General features: G+C 58.0%; 2 protein-coding genes across 8 annotated transcripts in view; both read right to left on the bottom strand.

The window, feature by feature from the left end:
- Positions 1-798: 798 nt before the first annotated feature.
- On the bottom strand, positions 799-7,542 carry BARHL1 (BarH like homeobox 1). The gene is made up of 3 exons (XM_049638246.1): positions 7,077-7,542; positions 2,881-3,103; positions 799-1,242 (listed from the first exon to the last, which is right to left on the bottom strand). The coding sequence occupies exons 1-3, from the start codon at positions 7,540-7,542 to the stop codon at positions 948-950; spliced, it is 984 nt and encodes a 327-aa protein (XP_049494203.1). The 3' UTR covers positions 799-947.
- An 8,478-nt stretch (positions 7,543-16,020) lies between these two features.
- Positions 16,021-22,390, bottom strand: part of CFAP77 (cilia and flagella associated protein 77) — a 129,844-nt gene continuing 123,474 nt past the window's right edge. Inside the window, exons 6-8 of one of the 7 annotated variants that reach the window (XM_049638277.1) lie at positions 18,510-18,587; positions 16,856-16,904; positions 16,021-16,227 (exon numbers count right to left, since the gene is read on the bottom strand). In XM_049638277.1, coding sequence (XP_049494234.1) covers positions 16,878-16,904; positions 18,510-18,587 — 105 coding nt within the window. In that variant the 3' untranslated portion in view covers positions 16,021-16,227; positions 16,856-16,877. Of the gene's footprint in view, positions 16,228-16,287; positions 16,518-16,855; positions 16,908-17,689; positions 18,588-22,390 lie in introns of those variants that run through there. The other 6 variants (XR_007459487.1, XR_007459489.1, XM_049638285.1 and 3 more) reach the window with 6 other exon arrangements.

Below are 22,390 nucleotides of genomic sequence, written 5' to 3'. Positions count from 1 at the left end.
CACGGGAAGACTGAGGCTCGGGGTGGGGGTGGGGGTGGGGGTGGGGGTTGGGGGGAGGCCCCCGCCCGCGGACCCCCAACGAGTCCGGCCCCGGGCCCCTGCCCCCCGACCACGGCGCCAAGGAAGAGAGGAGGACAAAAACATTTCCTTGGTGAGGGTGGAAGGAGGCCGGGTCCCGGGAGGGGAAAGTGGTTCTTAAGGAGGGGTGGGAAAGAAGGGCTGAGCGCGGACAGGCGCGTGGTCATTTGTAAGAAGTTTATTTCGACATTTAAAAAAAAAGAGAGAGAGAACCCGAGGGCCTGCCTGCCCCCGGACGGAGGCTGGAGGTGGGGGCTGGGGGTCGGGGCGGTGGGCAAGCCCCCTTGACCCCTTCCTGCCTCGCCTGGGAGGGAAGAGGGCACAGGCCACAGACTCACTGATTCACGGACACGGTCACGGGCTCATGGGTCACGAATAAATAACTTCATATACACTTTGCACACCGTATGTACAGGTCTGCAGCGGGCCGGGCGCTGGGAGGGGGGGGCTCCACACTCCCCTCCGCCTGGAGGGGTGCGGGGAGAGGGCTGGGTGCACAGCTGGGGCACGGAGGGGGAGCGGGAGAGAGTGCAGCGTCGGGGTCGCCCCCACCTGCTCCCAAGGAGGGGCGGGGGTGGGGGGGGGGAGCGCCTTGGGGAGCCGGCCGGGGGTGGGGGCCTGTATGTACACCCGGCGAGTGGAGGCGTGGAAGTGGCTCCCTGGTGGCGTGGCCGGGACAGAGCACGCCGAGGAGGGTCAGGGAGGCTCAGTCCGGGTCCGGGCCGCAGCAGACTTGGCATCTGGCCCTTCGGGGGACTCCGGGGAGGGCCGGCCAGGGGGCCCCCGGGGAAGGGGCGTGGAAACCCCGCGCCCGGGGTTCGGCAGGCGGCAGGGGCCCACGCAGAGCCCCGGGGAGGCGGGCGGGCGCTTCACCGAGGCTGAGCGGCGCGCGGGAGGACGCCGGCCAGCGGGGGCAGCGGCGGGGGCGGCTCGCTGGCGCCCTGGAGTCCGTGGATGAGGATGCGGGGCACCAGAGGTCTCTGCAGGGCGGGCGGCGGCGCGCTGGGCCCGCGGTACAGATACAGGGCGGCGCCGGGATCCAGGTTGGAAACTAGACTCTGCGGGTAGAAATAAGGCGACGGGAACATCCGCTGGAGCGCTGAGTAATTGCCCGCCTCCGCCAGCAGCTCCAACCCGACTGCCGTCTGTCGCTTCCATTTAGTCCTGGGGACCGAAATAAACGCGGACGGCGGGGTCAGGGCTGGGGCGGCCCCAGCCCCCTGCCCCTCGCGAGTGCCCGGCCCAGAGTGCCTGCGGGGAGGCCAAGAGGGATCGCCCGAATTGGTTAATAAATAACATTTGTAATTTGCAAATAAATAATTCTCCCGCGTTCCGCGCATCGGCTCCTTTCATCTTCCACCGGGCCTTCCGTGGTATTAACCCTATTTTACAGATAAGAAAACTGAGGCCTGGGCCGTTTAAGAGCTGGTCTCCAAAGACGTAGAGAGCCCAGGCTGGCTGACCCCAAAGACCGGATTGTCACCTCACTACACTGTGCTCCGGGGATGCAGGAGCCCCTTGGAGTTGGGTGTTGGGGCTCCAACACTGAGGAAGGCGACCACCAGGGAGAGGATGGTGGGGGCGGGAGCGTGGACCGCAGAAGCCGGTCCGCTAGCCGTGGAGAGGGGCGCGCGGCTGCAAACACCGCGAGGCGCGAGGCGGTGGTGATTCTGACACTCTCTTGGCCACACCGGCTGCCCCCAGATCCGAGGCCTGGGAGGAGCCCCGCAGCGGACTGTGTGGCCCCGAATTCAGAGACCACCAGCCGAGTGTCCGCCGGGGGCTTAGGGGAGGCAAGGAAGTCGAGGCCATGCTGGTTCATTGCCTGAGCTTCAGCCGGGACCCCTGGGTGCACCTGGCCGGCGAGGCTGGCCCAGCCGGCCATGGGCCCACCGAGGCTGGCTCAGCCACACCAACCGCGTTTCCCTCCCTGAATTATTCATCATCATCATAATTGTGTAATTACTGTAATGGGCCTTAATTATTGATGCCCGGAGCAGTAATCGGTATTTATTATTAATGGGGAGACGTGTTCTGAGGCTTGTTTATGGAAAGCACCACTCCAGCCTCCACTGAGTGTGTGAGCGTGAGTGAGGGTGTGTGTGACTGTATGAGCTGTGTCAGTGTGTGTGTGTGTGTGTGTGTGAGTGTTTTCATCCTGTGCATGTATGGTGGAGGGAGGTTAGGAAACGCCAATCTCCCAGTCACCCTGTCCCCAAGGAGCCAGAGCTGGGTCTGTCCCTTCCTTGGGTTTCAGGACGGGAAAAGCTGCGGAGGCCAGAAGAGCCCCCCCCCCGCCCCGCCCCACCCGGAGAGCTCAGACAGTGCCGGACACCCACATCAGGGCTCCCCACTAGTTCCTCCCTGCCCCTAAACCCGTTCTGGACACGGAGGCCATCACCCCTCCCCAGGCCTGGCACTCCCACTGGGGGAGCTCAACGGCCCCAATGTGGGCTAAGGCTGGCACCCGGGGCAGTCATCAGGATGCTGGCAGTCATCAGGACGCTGGTGGGTGCCGGCAGGCCTTAGGCCTCTCTGCTGGCCCGTGTGTCTGTCCTCCTGTTCTGGGGGGGGGGGGGGATGGATGCCCGGGCACTGGAGACCAGTCCAGTTCTGGCGCCCTCCCTCACTGTGAACTTGGGACAAGGCCTTCTCCCCTGGAGGCCTCAGTTTCCTTACTTTTGCTGAATAAGGAAAGCTCGGGGGCCCTCCCAGCGTCGCGCCGTGGACTGGTGGGTCCCATGGAGGGGCAGTTAGGAAAGGAGGCCCTTTGCGCCCCCCACCCCCACAGCCAGGCCTCACCTGCGGTTCTGGTACCAGGTCTTGACCTGCGTGTCGGTGAGGTTGAGCGAAGCGGCGAGCTCCATGCGGTCCTGCACGCTCAGGTATTTCTGCCTCTCGAAGCTGCGCTCCAGCTGCGCCAGCTGATGGTCGGTGAAGGCCGTGCGGGCCTTGCGCGGCTTCTTCAGGCGCACAGGGGGGCTGTCCCGGGAGCTGGAGATCTCGCGGTCGCCCTCCTCCTTCACTGCGGAGACACAGCGGCGCGTCAGGGCCGGGCCTCTCCGCCTGCCCGCCGGCGCCCTCCCGCCCCAGCCGGGGGGCCCCGCCGGCCCGCGTAAACGCGGCTCCCGGCCGCCGCGGTCCCGCCGCACTCCAGTGCGTGGGCCCGCGGCAAAGCCGCTGTTAGGCGGGACCTCCGGGGCCCCGAAACCAGGCCGTGAACCCTGGCGGAGGAGGAGGACGGATACCTCCGGGCACAAATGACCCAGAGCGAGGGACCAGGAGAACTCGACTCGCTCGCTCTCCGCCGCGCTCCCTGGAGGGATAAACGGAATAACCGTGATGGAGCCGAGCGACCGGCTGGAGCCGCCGCGGGGAGAAGGGGAGGGTTTGCAGCGGGTGGGCTGCTTAGGTGCGCGCTCAGGGGTGCGGGTCTGGGCCCCCGCAGCTGCACCCCGCTCTTCTGGCCGCGTGCGGACCAGGAAGGGAGGAAGCCGAGGGCCGGAATGTGGGGAGAAAAACCCGCGTGGAGAGACAAAAACCTGTTCGGCCCGCCGCGAATCGTTGTCCTAGGAAATAAATTATTGTCCGCACATCTCGCCTGGCCCTGCTGGACGCGAATCCGTAGCGATCGCTTCCGCCGTCCCTAAGCCACCTACAAACCGCGCGTTGGAGGGCGGAGCGCGGGGCGCCGGAGCCGGGAGCGCGAGGCGCTTGGAAAATTACGCGGGGCGTTCGCCCCTCAGATGCGCGCGTCGCCGTGGTCCGAGTTTCCTTGTCCCTACGACGCCCGCTGTCGTGTGTTTCCGCCCCTCGATCGGGACACCCCGGCAGGGTCTCCCCCGCTCCGAAGGCCCAAGAATGGAACGGACAAGGCGGTTTCTTTTATCCCCCAGGCACCTTGGTTCTGGGTCGACGGCACCGAAAACGCACACTCGGTAGAGCCAACTCTGTGATCTCCCTCCTTCTCTCCCTAAAGTGACCCTACAACCCAAAGACCGTGTCCCCCAGACTGGCTGCACCAGCTGGGGCTTCCCCCTCGTTTTCTCTGTTTTCTTTTATGGTGAGTTTCATTGTGCCTGGCGTTTGCAGTGACAGGGTTCAGCTGAATGCAAGTTGATTTCTCTCTGTAGGAAACAATAATCCGGTTAATTGAGCCACTAGGGAGGGAGACTTTTCAACCGGAAAGGCAGAGGTTCTGGGCCGGGGAGGGCCCGGGCCCTGGGTACTGGAAGGGAGGCAGGCAGGCAAGCAGGGAGAGCGACTGGCTCCCGAGAAACCGGCCGTTGCCTCCCTCCCTCCGGCCTCCACCAGACTCCTTGCCCCCCCCCCCCCCCGCCCCTGAGTTGAGGCCACCCTGGGGCATGGCCACCTCAGGAGGTGTGTTGGGGTGGGCGAAATTTGGGTTCTGTCTGTGCCCGAAGGTAAAGTTGAAACAAATGTGAGGAAACAATTATTCAAATCTCAAAATCGAAATCGTGGAAACCTTACTTTTTGATGGAAATGCCCGGACTATGAAAATCCCCAACTTCTTGGGGCTGAGGTGGGGTGTGTGTGTGTGGGGGGGGGGTTGTTGAATTTGTGATGTCAGGAAGAACGGGGTGGATACCTGGGCTTTCCTCTAATCCCTCTTTGGCACCGGCTGGAGCCTTTGGGTCCGCACTCTGTGCCTCTCAACCTCAGCCTCCAGAACAGTCTCAGCCCAATGGGACCCCGAACTCTGGTCTGGAAGCCGCATCTCAGTGCCCCAGAATTCCAGGCCCAGCCTATTCGGAGCAAGGCACGGGCTTGATTTCTCCACGGACATTGGCTCCAACAGGCAGGACCTAGCGGCAGACCGCCTTACTTCAAAGCCTGGTCTCAGTTCCTTTCAGCGTGATGTTTGAGGAGCCTTTGATGCCGAAAACTCAGGATGGAACAGACCTTCCCTCTGTACCCTTCTTGGAAGAAATTATTCTTAGCATGGAAGGTGGATGGTAGTCGAATTGTTTAGATGCCCAGCCCGGCTGGCTGCTGTGCTCGGTGTGTGCGTCTCTCTCAAGGTTTCCCAACGCGGGCCCTGAAAAACTCACCTCCACGTTGGAGAACCGCTCCAGACATTGTCTTAGAGCATGTTTCCACTTTCTTGTTCGCTCTGGAGCTTTGTAAGTGCAAAGACAGCAGTGCCTGGGGTGGGGGTGGGGGTGGGGGTGGGCAGGGGTGAGGGAGAACTTCACCCCCCCCTCCTCTGCTCCAAACCTATTTAAGTGATATGTGGATAGCCGGCCCTCATCACCTCCCTGATCAGATATCATCAGGGACAGGAGAAGAAAATTGATATTCCAATTATCTTAAACGAAATCTCAAAATCCCACCTACAGGCAACGAAATAAAAGGAGGCAATAGCCAAGCTATCTTTGACCCCCACCAGCAGCAGGATTCTTGCCCCTTACTCTAACCATAAAGCTGGGGTGTTGTTGGGAATTATAAATAATAAACTACGATGTTATAAATATATATTTACGTTGCCTCCCTCCCCCCCCCCCACCTCCTGTCTTTCTCCCAGGCAAGTTTTCTTTGCCTCTCTTAAACAGGCCCCAGGGGGAGGGGCAAGGGTCACTGGGCCACATGCCTCTGGACCTCCTTTCTGGGTTCTCCAGCCCAACCAGCCCTTTTTCTAGGCATGGCTGGCCCGGGGAAGCTGAAGGAGACTGGGCAGTTTCTGTGGGGAAGTGGGGGGCAGTGGGATGTGGAGTCGGGCCCCAAATGGGTTTTGGTTTGTGATCAGGGCTCGTCCAGAAATGAATTCTTAGTTGGGAGGAGAGTGTTCAATGAGCTTCCCTTAAATTCATATCAAGACTGAGTAGAAATCAGGTACAGCAGGTGCAGGGCTCCTCATACAATAAAGAGGTTGCTTGTATTAGGGAAGGTTTGTCTCACGAAAACGTTCCCAGAATTGATCGTAAGACTGAAAGAGCCCCACCAGACTCTAGTTTTCTGCTGGATGGGGGACACAGGGCTTTCTCCCTTGACACTCTGAGACTCCTTCCCCTCCTGCCTTCTGACCTCTTCCTAGAAAGAATTTTGCACCCCTGGCCTCACCAAGGTGGTGGCTGGGGGGTGAGAAACAAAATGAGGAGCTCTTTCCTTTCTTTCGTCTTTCCTCCCTTCCTTCCCTCTTTCCTCTTAATCCCAATCTCCACTTCCTGGTCAAGAGGGGACGTAAAAGAACCCATGACAACAAAAAGATTCGCAGAAGGTAAAAAGGCGAGCAAAGGGGCCCCAACCCCAATAAAGGGGAAGTGGGGCTGGTCACTTGGGAGTCTCTGGGTCCCATACACAAGCTGAAGTTGGATGCACTTGAAATCAAATTCAGTGAGAACCATGGGGTGGGCGCAGGGTCCTCCCCTCTCGACCAGACCTCTGAACCCATCAGCCACCCGGCTGCTGTTTCTACTTTGAAGTGAGCCTTTCTTTTGCACGATTCCCAGGGCCCACATCACACTGGGCCCCGGTGGGAGGGGAACTCAGTTTCCCGCCTGGAAGTTCATATTAAAGGGGGGAAATGCTGATTGTTCTTAAGGCTCCACCTGAAATGTCCTGCCAGGTTTTCACTCTTATAAAAGGCTGTTCAAACAGAACCCTTTGGATTTGCCATTGCTTCGGCAAGATTTTTTTTCCCAGAGAACCGCTAGCCTGAGAGGAACCTGTTCCCGCCCGCCAGTGCCGCTGGAAAAGTGGTCCCAGGTGAAGTTTAGAAAGTTGGTTTTGTGCATTTTGCAGACTCTCTCCTGGGGCACACAGTATCCCTCTTCTGCTTTCTCCGCCCGACTCTTTTTGCTCAAAGGCATAGCCATGGGGCCAGCTCAAAGGTTCAGACAAGACCAAAAGGTTCAGCCTGAGCCCCGGGGAACTCCAAGTGAGCACGTACATATCCCTGTGCGTGTTTAGAAATATAGCAGTTCTTAGAAATGTAGCATGCCACCCCCCCCCCAAGGCTTCTCCTCCCGTTTTCTTACCTTTATACTCAGAGTCCGATGAGGCGTTGCTGCCACTTTTGTCCAGCTTGTCTCTAAAGTCCTCCCCAGCCTTGGCCACAAGACGGCCCCCAGGCTCAGGGGCGGCCGGCTGCCCGCTGCTAGAGTAGGGTGCACAGGCCGCTAGTGGTTTGCAGTCGGCAAGGATGTCCCTGATCAGAAAGGAGGAGGTCACGGTGCGCGACTGGGCTGGGGCCGAGAGCTGCCCAGGCTGCAGGTGAGAGTCCAAACCTGGGCCTGATGCCCCGCCAGGCCGCGGGGTGCCCGTCTCCAGACAGTCCCTTCCTGGTGAGGCTGGTGAAGAGCAGTCGCTGCTGCTCTCCGAGCGCGGACTCAGCTCCAGGGGCGAGCGGCAGTCCCCAAGCAAGGGGTCCCCCTTGGGAAGGGCGGGGCTGGCCACACGGTGGGAGAGAATGGAGTCGATCCCAAAGCCATTGGAGCCTTCCATAGCCAAGCTGCGACCTGTCCTCCCCAAAAGCTCCCCACCCACCCCCAACCCCAGCCACCGCTGCCCCTGCCCCTAGCTGCGGGCTGGCATGGGGAAGGCGGGCAGGGAGCCTGCGGGCACCTTGGACGGAGTTCAGCCTTGGGGGAGCCGGGGAGCTCTGGGCCAACCTCCTCTGCGCATTAGATCCAAAAGGGCTCAGCGCGTCTTCTGCAGCATCGCGCCGAGCTGCCGAGCCGAGGGGGGGTGGTGGGAGTGTCAGGGAGGAATGGGAGGGAGGGTGCGCCAAGTTGGGGAGAGCAAAGGGGGAGATGGACGGCCTGAGCGCCCCTTTGGCACAGAAGAGACGCGAGGATGTTGGAATCTAAATAAAGAACGGCGTAAAAAAAAAATCCAAACCGCACGCTTCCTCCAGGCTAGCAGTGGCCGAGGGCAGCGGGGTCAGAAGCGCGGATACCTGCGGAGCCGCGCTACCAGCCGGCCGAACGGAGCGCACCTGGAGGCGTCAGCACCGCGGATAGCGGCGGCGGCGGCGGCGGCGGCCCGCGGCGCATGACGCTCCACCTGGCCAGGGAGGTCCTGTCGCCGCGCTCCCTCCGCTCCGGGGGCCCGTCAGCACCGAGGACAGCGCCTCCGGCTCCGCGGTTGCAGCTCTCAGCGCGTCCTCCGCGCGCGCCTTCGCCTCCCCCCCTTCCTTTAAAAAATGAACTTGTGTCACTTTTACTTTGGGGCTGGGTTTTTTTTTTCTTTTTTTTTTTTTCGTTGTGTTGTGTTTTTTTTTTTTTTTTTTTAAAGGGGACTCGCCCACGTGTCCCCGGAGTGATGACGCTGATTGGCTCCGGCCGATTTTGGGGGTGATGTCACGGCTCCGCAAGCCGCTGCCCGATTCCCTTTCAGTTTGATTAAAAGAGACACTGAATTAATTACAGCACAGGCCCAACTGTTTACCGGCGATTTCCACACGGTTTGCTTTCATTAGGCCGGTGATGAGGCTCCTAATGAGGGTGATTAGCCGAGGGGGGCACGGGCTGGCGGGGAGGGGTCCGAAGCCGGCTGCCGCTGCCGGTGGGTCGGGATGGGAGGTTTTTTAAAGTTTTCCCCTACCCTCTTCTACAGTTATTCAAATTACTCGTCCGTGGGGCTGTCAGAGATCCTTTCTCCACAACCACCCCCCCAAGGGCCCGCGTTTTTCTTCCTCCAGAGAGAGAAAGGGACTAAACCCAGTAGAGAAGGAAGTGTGTGTATGTGTGTGTGTGTGTGTGAGTGTGTGTGTGTGTGTAAGCCCTAATCTGGTGTGGGGAAGAGATTTCGGTTTAAGACACATTGTTTCGGGGCGCTTCCGTTGGGCTCTAGATGTTTCCCGCCTAGGACTTTTGCAGCCCTCTGTCTGCTCTCTTTGGACTCCGCGGGCCTGGCAGGGCTTTGGGAAAGCCTGGTGTCAGCCCGGAAACGGGGCGGCAGGATGGTTTCGTTGCGGGGCGAGAGCGGAGAACGTGGGAAGATCCTGCCTGGGACATCGGAGACCCCGAGAAATGTGTGTGGCCCCAGGGAAGCAGCGCCCCGAGCAAAGAAGGCAGGGACCCCGACCCGGCCTGGTGTCCCGGGGGCACCACACCGGCTGTTTTTGTGCCTCCTAACAAGGACGCGAAAGAGCTTCCCAGGGCGAGTGTAGACGTCTGCAAACGGCTTCTTTACTCCGCGCGCAGCTGGAGCTTGCCCCGGGATGTGTTTTCAAGGCAGCGCTGGAAACACTGTCTTTTCATTGTGAATAACGCGCCCCCTCGCCCTCTCCGCTGCCCCAGCCGCGGTGCTCCAGTTAGGCGCCCTTCAGGGGTTGGCCTCCGGTGTCGGGGCCCAGGGCGGCGGGCAGATCTGAAGGGCGTGCGGGGCCTGGGTCCCCTTGGCACGGCCCCAGGGATCGCGACCCGGGTCTGTGGTCGAGGGCGGAGAGAGCCGAGCTGGCGCGCCTGCAGCCGGCCCCGCGGGCCCGAGGCGCCCTTCGCCAGCTCCGCGGCGGGAGCCCGGCCTGCCCCGCGGGCCTGCGAACGGCCGTTTCCCCTTCCCCACGGGCCCCTGGAAAACTACCCGGACCCGCGTCGGAGACCTCGGGGGAACAGTGAGGCCCCCGCATCCCCCCCAAACCCGAGACTCGGCCCGTGGGAGCCCCGCGCGGCCTGGCGAGCAGAAACTTTCTTCTTCCTCCAGCGAGGTTGGCGGTGGCCTCACGCCTGGCTCCCCGCGCTCTCCCCCTGCGCCCGCCGGCAGATTGGAAGCGGCCTCGCCGCCGCCGGCCGGGCTGGGAGCGAAGACGGGCGGCTCCCCGGGGACCGCGGGCCCTGCTCGGCTGCAAGCTGTCGGGGAGGCGGGAGGGCGGGCGCCGAGGGGCCTCGAGCAGACAGGCCCCCCGCCCCGGCTGGGCCGCGGTTGCAGTGGGCGCCTCCCCGCCGCAGGCCGGCCGGCAGGTCGTTCATTTTCGTTAGGTGGATTGGGAGGGGGACATAAATCACAAGGGCCCGGCAGCCCCCACCTTGGGCCTGGTTCCTGCTCTGGGCGCCTCTGGAGGCTTTTCCACTCCACTCTCTCACCCCACCCCTGCTCTTGGGGCCTAGCGGCTGCATCTCCGGAGCAACCCCACCCCCACTGGGTACTCAAGGTCTCAACTCAGGTCAACAGGATCCCCCACCCTGGGCTTCTTAGAGGGTCAGGCTGCTCCCCAAGGCCCCGATTCATGGACCCCGCCAGGTCATGAGGAAAACACTGTCCTGCTCTGGCCCACAGGTGGGTCTTGAGCGGCCCCTGCCCTGGGCGGATCTGTGTCTGGCAGAGCACGGACCTTTTCTGGCCTCCTGGTCTCAGGCTGGGGTTTGGATCCCGCACCCGGCGAAAACCAAGCCACCGCGAAGCCTTCAGTAGCGCTGGGCACCGCGTCGGCGGGGGGGATCGGAGCCACAGCAGGATGTGAGGTGTGCGTGTGCTGTGCGAAAGAAAACCTTTTCCAGTTGAAAAGAACAGCAGGAACCCCAACTTCCCGCAGCCCTGGCGGGCTTCTCAGCACTCCTTGGAGCCCAAGAATAGTTAGCAAGTTGTTAGGGTACCATCATTAGTGTTGCATCATCACGGTCTCTTCTAATATAGAACACGGTAGGCAATTTATTTCATCTGGAATTTTGTCTGACATTCAGCATCTCTCATTAATCTCGTTTTATTCCTATCTGGCTGTTTCCAGCTCCACCACCAGGCCTCCCCCTGTCTCTTTGCCCCATCCCCTCTCTGGCTCTTGCGTGGAGGCCTGTCCAGAGCCCCAGAGGCTTGTGTGTGCTCCCCTGAGTTCTTGGTTAGCTGGGAAGGCACCCAGGAATTGGCATTTGCCTAAGCTTCCCGGGGGAGGGGGGTTCCTGGGGGGATATAAGGGCTTTGAGGTCCAGCAAAGCTGAGTGTGGACCATAACAAGTGACTTAATATCCGAAAGCTTCCTTTACATAGCAGGAAGCAGACCTCTCTCCCTCTCCCCAGCCCAGTCCCCTGCCCTCGGCTGTCTTGGCTCCCCTCCCCCAGGAGGGAGAGGGCCTGGTGGAGGGGCAGGGGGGGCTTCAAGGGAAGTAAAGTGAGGGAGCGTGACAAGGGCACCTTCTCAATGGAGCTCCCAGGACTACTCCGTCTAAACCAAGGGCTGGAGCTCCAGCACCCAGGCTCCCTTTTCTGGATTCCAAACCCACCTCCCCACCCCACCCCCAACTCATGCTCTGTCTCTGTCTCTCTCAAAAATAAACATGAAAAAAAGTTTATTAATTTTTGAGAGAGACAGAGCATGAGCTGGGGAGGGGCAGAGAGAGAGAGGGAGACACAGGATCCGAAGCAGGCTCCAGGCTCGGAGCCGTCAGCACAGAGCCCGACGCGGGGCTCGGTCCCATGGACCGTGAGATCATGACCTGAGCCGAAGTTGGACGCTTCACCGACTGAGCCACCCAGGCACCCCTGAGGTTGCTTTAAAACACAAACAAAACCAACTTCAGCCCCTCCTTGGACCCAGGTCCCAATCCACTTTTCCACAGACAGAGAGATACCCACCGAGAAGGAGCTGTCACTCTTCTCCAGGGGCAGGAAGGACATCATCGGTGCAGACCAGTCTTCAGAAGACCCGAGCTCTGGCCCCGCCCTTACTCTGGACAGAGCATCTCTCTTGCCTGGACCTCAGCTTTCCTTTTGATACAAAGACGTTAAACATCGGAGGTTTGTAGTGAGGGTCACAGGTGGAAGAGGCCCTTGGATGGCAATGAAGCGGCCTGCCTATAGAATCTGCATCCTGCTTCACCTGGAGCTCTTGCCTTGGGTTTGGCCTTGGGTCAGGGATGGGCCTGATTGCTTCCGGGCCTCCGGCCGGGCCACGCTTCTTACCAACTCCTTCTTCCCAGCTTCACCTCTCTCTCCACTGAATGCTACCCGCCCCCAGCATGGAGGAGGGATTGTCCTGGCCACACACGGGGCAGATGTGCCCAAAGCTTGCTGAGAATGATCCTCAGGTCTTCTCGGCTCACAAAGAATTGTGACTTGAATGCCACTCAAGGTTCTGGGTAACTGGGGCTAAGGGCAGGACAGTGTGGCCTCGGAGGGTGCTTGGCCGGATGGACTGCAGCACTGGCTGGACTTGAAGCAGAATCCCGGCTCTAGAGTCCACGCTGGGGCTAAGGTGGGACACGTGAGGTGAGTCGCAGGGATCTTTACTGAAACCACGGCTATTCGGTCCATCAGTGGTTTTGAAATTTTGATTAAAAAAATATATATATATATGGCATCAGGGGCGCCTGGGTGGCTCTGTTGGTTAGGTGTCCGACTCTTGATTTCAGCTCAGGTCATGATCTCTCAGTTTGTGGGTTCAAGCCCCGCATAGGGCTCTGCGCTGACAGTGCGGATCCTGCTTGGGATCCTCTTTCTTCCTCTCTCTCTCTGCCCCTCCCCTGCGCTAGCTCACACACGCTCTCTCAAAAATAAGTAAGTGAACTTAAAAAAAAAAAAAAAAGGAAGGGTTCAAAAAATATTGCACTAAAGTATTGTTTGTCTTCGTTACTGAATTGGGGGGCAGTCCTGTAAATTTTGTGCCTTAGGCAAGGGCCTTATCTGCCTTAGTCCCAGCCGTGGTCCGTGGTCCCAGCCCTGTGCTGTAACCTTGAGCACCTTCGGAGCCGTGTTTTTTTCAGCTGTGAGAGGAGGACGATGTTGGCCACTTTACGTGGTCTTCACGAAGGCTCCGCCCTGGGCTCTGATCCTGGAGAACAGCGGTTATGCAATTCGTGGTCCCAACAACAACCAGAGACTTTTCTCTGGCAGGTTATCTTGTCTCGCTAGCCCCCACCGCAGAGGTCAGCTCCCCTCTTTGCCCAGGGCCTTCCACCTAAAACCTGTCTTTAATGTGGAGTGGGCACGGGACCTGGATGATATAGGTCAGGCCCGGATGCTAATATCTCCCTGCTCTGCAAACAGATGGGTTGGACAAGGATTTGGGCAATTTGTGGGCCGTCAAGGTCACGCTGTTCTCAACCATTTGTGTTGGTTGAGCTCAAAACCCCATGGAGCTCCTGAAACCAGAAAGAGAACATATTCTCTATCTTCCTCTCTTCCTCCTCCCCTCCTTCCCACCTTTGTACCCTCCCCGCTTTTTCTTTCCTTTCCTCCCTCCCTCCCTCCCTCCCTTTTATCCTTTTGAGCATGCACTCTGGCCTGTGCACCATGCTAGATGCTGGTGATGCCATGGGGAATGTGACAGAAAGGACCCGACTCATGGATCCAACAAGAGCAATGGTGCCCGTCAACCCAGGCTTCTTTTCATAGATAATTTCTCATCTGTGGATTCAAATTTAAAAGTTACCGGGGCACCTGGGTGGCTCAGTTGGTGAAGCGTCTGACTTCAGCTCAGGTCATGATCTTGAGGTCTGTGGGTTCGAGCCCTGCGTCGGGCTCTGTGCTGACAGCTTAGAGCCTGGAGCCTGCTTCGGGTTCTGTGTCTCCCTCTCTCTGCCCCTCCTCTGCTCTCTCTCTCTCTCTCTCAAAAATAAATAAACATTGAAAAAAACCTAAAATTTACCTGCATTCAGTCCTAGGAACCTGTGTAAAAAGCCAACCTAGTTTCCTTCCTTCTTCCTCCCTTCCCTCCTCCCTCCCTTCCTTCCTTCCTTCTCTCTGTCTTTCTTTCTTCCTTTCATGATTTCAAGCATCAAAGCATTTCCCAAGTACAAAAGAAATGCAGCAAAAAGATTGTTTTGGTCCAAAAAGCCCAATGCGAGAGAAGGTAGCTGTTTGGAAACAGACCTGTCTGGCTTCAGTGAGGTTCACTTGGGCACCTGCACGGCTGGTCTGCTTGCTGCCATGGAGATGTGCCTTCCCTAGACCCCAAACCTGTGATTTCTAAACCAGCACCAGTTGAGGCGCTGGGATGGGTGAACCAAAAAGGCAAACCATCTCTGTCTAGATCCCGGGGCCAACCCTGGAGACTGGGTTTAGATCTATGACCCACCAGTATGGCTTCCTCGTCAGGCTTCTGGCCACCCCCTGCCAGACAGGAGCAGAAATCACCATTGGCTCACTGCTCCCAGCCCTGATGAAAATGCCGCACAACAGACTCCGGAACCCCATCTCTTTTCCTCTGGCCAAGGAAACAATGGATCTGGTTCTATGTCGGAGACGGAGATGGAGACGGAGAGGGAGAGGGAGAGGGAGAGGGAGGGGCGAGAGGAGAGAGTGAATGAGGCTTGGGCTCTGGTTTGAAAATCCCGAAGTGGGGGCACCTGGGTGGCTCAGTCGGTTGGGCATCCGGCTCTCGATTTCAGCTCAGATCATGATCTCATGGTTCATGGGTTCGAGCCCCACATTGGGCTCTGTGCTGAGCCTGGAGTCTGCTTGGGCTTCTAGCTCTTTCCCTCTCTCTCTGCTCCTCCCCCGCTAGCTCTCTCTCTCTCAAAAATAAACTTAAAAAAAAAATCTGGACGTAGACTGGAGGCCGTCTACGAAAAGAAAAGCTGACCAACCACCCAGGAGGTCTGTCCCCGTGCTACCTTGGCTGCTAAGTCACTCCGCAACCCTCCAGTCTTCTCGGGCCGGACTGGATGCTTGCTCAAGCCCTTCCCTGTTCACGAGTCCTGTTTCCAGAGTCCCCATCTCAACACCCCATGCCTGCACTCGCTCCCCTTTTGGCCGAGTGTTCATCGGCACAGACACGGCCCCCTCCCACCTCAGAGGACACTTCAGGGCATTTCCGGCTGACCAGGTGAGGGTCCAGCTGCTTCCCTGTGGTCCTTGAAGATGGTGCACGTGGGCCTCTTTGGTTAAGGTGCATTGCTGCTAAGAAACTCAACCAGGGGGTAGAATGACAACCAGCAGGGAAAGGAGCAAAACCAGGGGGAAAAGGCCATAGCTCTGGTGACGGCCACCCTCCCACGGCGTTTATTGGTGGTGGAGGAGGAGGACTAAGCTAAGCTAAGTTCTCCCCATTTCCGCCCATCTCGGAGAAGTCGTTTTAGGGGCACGCTCTGGGCCATGTGGTGGACTGGCCACTGGCCTGGGGCTCGCTCACTGACTGCCCCCAGGCCTCCTTGGACATCTGCTTTGGGGAAGTCAAGGCCCCTCCCGGCTGGAACCTTCAGGGACTGGACCCTGGGTCTTGAAGGGCAGACACAGCAACCCCAGTTGTGCTGGCCCCCTGCCCCCACCCCCGCAGCCAGGGCCCAACGCAAGCAGCACAAGTGTTTGGGGGACGCAACGAGATACCCAAGACAGATGAAGCAGACCGGAATCTGACCCGGGGCTCGGTGTGGGCACGAATAATTAATGAGGAGGGAAGGACGGAGCTGGGGGAGGGCAGTGGGGAGGGAAGGGCCAGGGACTTCCGCGGCCTCCACTCGAGCCTGCCAGCGGGTGGCGCTGTAGGACAAGGAGCTGAGGGACTCTCGGAGGCGAGCCGCTCAGGCCTGGGTGGGGAGCTCCCAGAAGCTGGGACCTCCAGGACAGGACAGGGGGAACCGCTCCCAGGGCACCTGTCACAGCCCCAGAAAGTCTCCCAGCACGGCGCGGCCCACCCTGCTGGGACACGACGTGATCGCATAAGCGAAAGAGACGTCCGCTAGCTTTTTCTGGCCAACTCCGTACTTCCCCTTGGCCCGGGTCCTTGGAAAGAAAAGCAGGCCTGGAGGGGCCACATCCGGGCATCTCTCTCTTTGCCACAGCCGAGCTTGCCCCACCCGGCCTTTGGCGGACAGAACCTAATTTCGGGCCCTTCTGGAAATTCTGCGTCCTGATGCACCCCCTTCCTCTTCCTGTAGGGGACACGAGCAAAACAGTGGGTTCAGTTCAAACTACCTTCACCTTCCTGATGTACCTGGACACAAAGGCTTTTTGTTCCTTTGAAAGCACACTCTCATCCCTCAATTGCTGATAGGATTCCAGTTGCCCCTTTCACTGTGATTTATTTATTTATTAAAAAAAATTTTTTTTAATGGTTATTTATTTTTGAGAGAGAGAGAGAACGAACACAAGCGGGGGAGGGACAGAGAGAGAGGGAGACACAGAATCCGAAGCAGGTTCCAGGCTCTGAGCTGTCGGCACAGACCCCGATGCGGGGCTCGAACCCATGAACTGTGAGATCAGGACCCGAGCTGAAGTCTGACGCTTAACCGACTGAGCCCCCCAGGTGCCCCTGTGCTTTAGTAATAAGAAGATAATTCACATTAATCTATTGCTTAAAAGTGCCAGACTTAAAAGTGAGTTAGTCATGCTGTACACATTCTTTAATCATTATCTAGCTTGAGGAGATGTCCTACATTGCCCTGCCTCACAGACGAGGCATAGAGAGGTTGAGACACTTGGTCGAGGCCACACAGGGATTAGTTGAGGAAGCCAGGCCTCACGCTCTCGGCCACGTGCGATGGCCGCCGGCTCAGTGGCCGGGTCCCGCGGGCTCTCTTGTGCTCCCACACCAGGCTCGCTGCTCCCTGTGGGGTCACAAGGCTTCAGGGTGGCTTTGGCCAAAATCAGTGGGGATGCTTGTTCCTCTTGGACTCGTGCGGCGGGAGGAGGATTTCTGGCCCTTGGAGTAGGTTGGGCTCTGACAAGGCCCTGGCTGGGCCAGGTTCCTGAGTCGTGTTAGTATGTGTGGGATTTGTATGGGATTGGGACGCATGTGTGGGGTGGGGAGGGCTGATCGAGAAATGCAGACTCGTCAACACCAGACTTGGATGTGCCTCCCTGCCCAGCACTCGGCCTGCAAGGCGCGTGAGCCGTAGTGGACATTCCTGCGGGGGGTCCTTCCACGGATATCACGGGCACTTACCGTATGTCGGGCCCTTGGGATCTTAGGTCCCCGCTCCCACGCCACATCCCTGCTAGAGGAGAGACCGGCAGTGAATAAGGCGTCGTTGTTTTGTAAGGAGTAAAACAAGCCGGTGTGAGTTTTACTGGTGGCTATTTCGCGGAAGACCTTTTGCGCAGGGGACTTGATGTTGGCGCTAAGATCTGGATGACAGGAAGCGATGGGCAGGTGACAGTCGGGGGCCCAGGTGTTCCAGGGAGAAGTGGAAGCAGACAGAAAGCGTAAGGCAGGAGCAAGGGCCGTGGGCCGGGTGAGGGGTGTGGAGGTTCCTGCGAGAGTGACGGAAGCTGCTGGAATGCTAAGGGGCTACTCTGTGGAGAATATGGTTGGGAGGGGAAGGGTTGGGATGTTTTGGAAGAGGCGTTGACAGGCTGCTTGCTAGACTCGAGGTGGGAGAGGACGCTCCAGCAGGTCGATGGTGGTGTTGCCCAGGAGAAGGGAAAAACGGAGGGGGAAGCAAGTTTGGTGGGGAGAAAGGGAAGTCAAGTGCTCTGTGTCGTCTGTGTTGGTTTGCACCGAACAGCAGACGCTTGAGTGGAGACGTCAAGCGGGCAGTTGGGTAAGTGAGTCTGAAATCCCGGGGAGAGCTCTGGGCTGAAGAGGAGTCGTTGGAATTTTCAGACGAGAAAAGGGATTTAAAACCTCGAGGATGTGCCCGGCTTCATACAGACACGGCGGGGACGTGTCAGAGAAGGTAATGTGCCTCGAAGAGCGTCCAGGTCAGAACACCGTCGGAAGAGGGTGACGCTGGTCCTTGCTACTGGCTTACTGGTTTTCAAATAAAGATACAGCGGGAGGGGGACAAATAGCACTTTTCATTTAAAATAGACCGATACATGATTTGTGGGGAGAAGGCAAGAACACGCGGAGAGATTGGGGTCAGAAGCACGCAGCAGTTTGGCCGAACTCAGGAGTCCTCAGCCCATGCATCGTCAGCCCACCTACTGGCCCGGAAGACTGTCTCCTTTGGGCCGGGGTTGCCCTTCCAAGGTCAGCCTGGCTGGAGAAGCCTGTGTTGGCCTGTGTGTGTGATTGACAGGTCCCCGGCGTGGAGGGCGTCGGGGGGAGGCCCTGAGTCAGGAGCACGGGCTCTTCCCATTCACTGCCAGGGGCCCCAGAGAGATAATACCATCATGGTGAGACATCAGGCATCCCCCAAAGAACAGTTACACTCGTGTTCAGAATATAAAATGAGGGCTTTTCAAGCACGTTACTGTCACACTTTCTGCAGGAAATACACAGGTTGTTCTTAACGCTCAATGGGCAGAGCGTAGGAACTGACCCTTAGCTCGGGGTCTAACATCTGCCTTGTCATTCGGGCTTATCAGGTGAGGGCTGGAGAACCGAGGGTGGGTGGGTTCCTGGAGGAGGGGGAATCCCTAGGTTGAGGGTTTGGGGGTGGTGAGTAAGTACTGGCTGACCTGAGAAGGATTGGCCACCTACGACCTGAGTCTGAGGTCCTTGCCAAAACAGAAGCCACGTAAAAATGGCGGGGGGTGGGGGGAGTCTAAAGCGAGCTGGGGCGAGGAAGGTGAGTCCTTCGGGAGTTTTCTACCGTGTCAAGAAGGCTCTAGGGGTGGGTGTAGTTGCCCATCCGCAGGGTCCCCTGGCGCACCGCGTGTTCTTCCTGGTGGGCTTTGATTGCTCTCTGGCGGTCCGCCTCGGTGAAGAAAGTATCAAGATGGGGGGGCACCTGTGGTTAGAAGGGAGAGCGGGTCAGCGGGCATGAGGCTCCTCCCAGGTGCTCCCGTCCTCTCCTTGCCCGCCCCCTGCTTCTATCTTAGAGCCAGAACACAAGTCATCTGTGAGGGGAAGATGTAAGGAGGAAGTGCTGGGCTGTGAGCATCGTGGCACTGAGGGGGTGACGGGTCACGGACAGAAGGCAGCCTTTCTTTCTTTCTTTCTTTCTTTCTTTCTTTCTTTCTTCTTGCTTTCTTCCTTCCTTCCTTCTTTCTTTCTTTCTTTTTGAATTTTTAAGTTTACTTATTTATTTTGAGAGAGAGTGCAAGCAGGGGAGGGGCAGAGAAGGGGGTGGGGAGAGAGAATCCCAAGCAGTTTCCACGCTGTCAGCGCAGAGCCCGATGCAGGGCTCGAACTCACGAACTCTGAGATCATGCACTGAGCTGAAATCAAGAGTCAGACGCTTAACTGACTGAGCCCCCCCAGGCGCCCCCCAGCATGTTTCCTTCTGTCCAGCTCATTGCCGGGGCAGATGTGTGTGTGTGTGTGTGTGTGTGATAAATATCACCTGACGACTGGAGTCCCTGTGCAGTGGGACCCAACAGCCTGCACTGCCCTTCATCTGCTGATTTTCCACCATGAAAACCCCCAAACAACCCGCCCTCTCCAGGGGGTACCTCCTGGCCCAGTCAGTGCTCCTTCCTGGGGGTCCACTCCAAGCACGGCCTGCCAGGGGGCAGCCGCCCAAGGAGATAATAGTACCAGAACCAGAGTTCAAGAATGCCACCCTTCCGGAGGAAACTTGAGACACGGATCCAACCAGCGTCTCTTCGGCTACAATGTTATGCAATCAGTATTCCAGTCTGCCTTTCCTTCTCAAGAAATGTTGGTGGGCGAAAACCCCTCCTGTCTCCTGGGTCTGTTATGTCACCTCCAATAGCAAGAAACCCCCCCCTAAAATGGCATTTCTCCTTTAGGATAACCTATAGGAGGCCCAGGGTAGGAAGGTTTTGTGCCCCTTCCTTCTTCCTCCCTCCCTCCCTCACTTCCTTCCCTTTCCTTCCTTCCTTCTCCTTCCTTTCTTCCTCTCTCCCTTCCTCCCTTCCTCCTCTCACGCATTCATGCAACACATATTTATTGAGTAAATAAATATGTGCTCTGTGCCAGGCACTGGGGATACAGCAGGAAACAAGAGGGATTTTCTGTCCACTCAGGAAGGAGCAGACAGCGGCAATAATTATGCAGCTGTTTCATTAGAACTGAGACAGGCAGGCAGGGGTGTGCAGTGAGCACAGACAGCATGAGCTCAGCCCTCAACGGGAGTCAGGACTCCCCCCCCCCACCCCCGCCCCGGGAAGAGGCGTGAAGGGGAGGCTGGAAGGGCGAGCAAGGGTTTCCCAGGCTAAGGGGACAGCATGCGCACTGGCCCCCAGGCCCACGGGAGCCCCAGCTCACATGGGGACGAGGATGGCAGGAGTTCCCTTTGGGTTTGTAGGAGCAGCTGAAGGCTGTTCAGGATGACAAAGCGGGACCCATTCTTGTCAAGAATCCAGGCCCAGGGCCACCCTCTGGGGTGGGTAGCTAAGCCCCAGTGCCGCGGGCAGCCTTTCAGGGTGGAAAGGTGAGGGAAAGGAAAGACGGGGAAAGGATAAGATAGTAAAAGGCAGTAGATAACAAGGAGCTTGGAAGGAGTCTCTGGGCTTGGGGACCCGTATGGTGGTGCCTGTCTGGGAACAGAGAGGCCTGGGACCTCCCCACCCCTGGGAAAAGTCATGACCCTTAACCAGAGCTTGTGGCCCAACTGGTTGCCTGATGGCAGAGAGCCGGGTGATGCCTCTACTGAGCCCAGGTGCAGGGCTGATGTGACCTCCTGGTCCCCTGCAGCCTGATCTGCCGCCTTGCTCTGGGACACCGCCAGGCTCCCCCGGTCCAGGGTCTGGGCCACCCCTCAGGGTCAGCCAGACCCTTACTGTGGGCTGTCTGGCCTCAGGTCCAGGGGCTGTGTGCCTGCCATCAGGGTACCTGAGGGCCCAGTGGGATCCAAGTGGACTGTGTCCATCATTTTACAGACGAGGGGACTGAGGCCCAGAGCAGTTTGTCCAGGGTTGGGTGCACAGGGAATCGGTGTCGGAGACACTGTTCTAGTCTCCACCCCACCCCCACCGCCCGGGGCACTAAGTTGTGGATTCTTTCTAGAAAATTCTGCTGCAGCCACAGGTCACGCTGTGTCTGGGTGTCCCCTCCCGCCACAACTCGCTCATGAGGTTGAAAGGGAGTAGGGGGTTACAGATGCTCATTAGGGGCTCATAAAAGTCAGCTGGTGGCGGGTTGATTTAGTTGTTAGTGCAAGACAGAAACCATGTTCTTCATTCTCGGGCAGGTAGACCCCTTTGGAGACTCTGCAGGAAGCCATGGGCCCTCTCCCTGGGGAGGAAAATGCCCCAGGTCCTAACACACACAACGGTGTGGGTCGTCACTTCAAGATTTGCGGACCCTGTGGACCGTCTGGGGCAGCGCTTCTTGGACGTGCATCAAGATCATCCGGGGCTCTTGGGACCCAGGCAGAGCCGGAGGTGCCACAGGCACCTGATGCATGCCTGGCCCCGAGGCTCAATACCTGTGCTCAACTCGTTTCGGTCAATCAAACCACGATCTCGTTCTCAGCTCCATCTCCAGGTTCAGAAAAGCCACCAAGTGGCCACGCAAACGTTATCGGGAAGAGAGAAGACCCCGCACTTCATGGAGGAGGAACAGAGCCAACAAACAAAAGGCTTCCGAGGTGCGCCTTCGTGCCCCTTCTGGCAAGGGATGGCTTGATTTTTACACCGTGACACGATTTTCCTGACACCCATGCTTTGCAAGAAGGCAGCCAGGGATGCTCAGGAAGGCTGGCACTCTGGGTCTCCAGAGGCGTCATGGGCGCCTTGGCTGATTCAGAGGCCCAGCCGGCTGGGACTCTTAGGTGTCCACGGCCTCCTGTAGCATTCAGAGTGGCAATAGTGTCCTCCTTGGTGGCCAGCCGCCAATGGCTCTTGACAGGGAAGTGTAACTCCGTAGCCCACATCTTTGCTATTTCCGTGCATCCCCTCACAACCCCCCAAAAAAAGATATGTCCACCACTGGAATCTGTGGATGTGATCTTATTTGTAAAAAAAAAAAAAAAAAAAAAAAAAAAAAAAAAAAAAAAAAAAAAAAGTCTTTGCAGATGTAATTAGTTTAAGGATCTCAAGATGAGAACATCCTGAATTACTCAAGAAGGTTCTGATTCCAATGACAAGGAGATGCTTGAGACAGGAGACATAGATACAGAGTAGAGGGCCGTGTGAAACCCTCTGAAGTTATCGCCACAGCTCAGGGGTGACAGGAGCCACCTAGAGCTGCAAGAGGCAAGGAAGCCTTCTTCCCCACGACTGGTGGGAACGCAGCCCTGCTTAAATCTTGATTTTGGATTTCTGGCCTCCAGAACTGCCAGAGAATAAATTTCTATTGTTTAAATCGCCACGTTTGTGGTAGTTTGTTATGGCAGCCTCAGGAAATGAATACCACCTCCAAGCCAGTTCTCTGGGCAGCTCAGTAGGCGGGAATGGTAGGTGGTGCTGATGGCATTTGATGAGTGGTAGTGAATTTGGTGTTGATGGCGGGTAGTGTTGGGGGTGGATGGTGTTGATGACAGGTGGTGTTGATTTGGTGTTGATGGTGGGTGGTGTTGACAGTGGGTAGTGTTGACGATGGGTCATGCTGATGTGGGTAGTGTTGATGGTGCATAGTGTTGATGGTGGATGGTATTAATGGTAGGTGGTGTTGATTTGGTGTTGA

This window comes from Panthera uncia, chromosome D4 (assembly GCF_023721935.1).
Source record: "Panthera uncia isolate 11264 chromosome D4, Puncia_PCG_1.0, whole genome shotgun sequence".
In the NCBI taxonomy this organism is placed as follows: domain Eukaryota; kingdom Metazoa; phylum Chordata; class Mammalia; order Carnivora; family Felidae; genus Panthera; species Panthera uncia.
The sequence above is the reverse complement of the archived record's forward strand: the minus strand, read 5'-3'. Positions and strand labels throughout refer to the sequence as shown.

Bases quoted from the DNA above. Each gene is read 5' to 3' on its own strand.
- BARHL1 (XM_049638246.1), bottom strand. From the start codon at position 7,542: ATGGAAGGCTCCAATGGCTTTGGGATCGACTCCATTCTCTCCCACCGT. The intron at 3,104-7,076 runs GTAAGAAAACGG...GTGTCTCCGCAG, and splicing joins ATCGGACTCTGAGTATAAAG to TGAAGGAGGAGGGCGACCGC. The intron at 1,243-2,880 runs GTGAGGCCTGGC...TTCGGTCCCCAG, and splicing joins ACCTGGTACCAGAACCGCAG to GACTAAATGGAAGCGACAGA.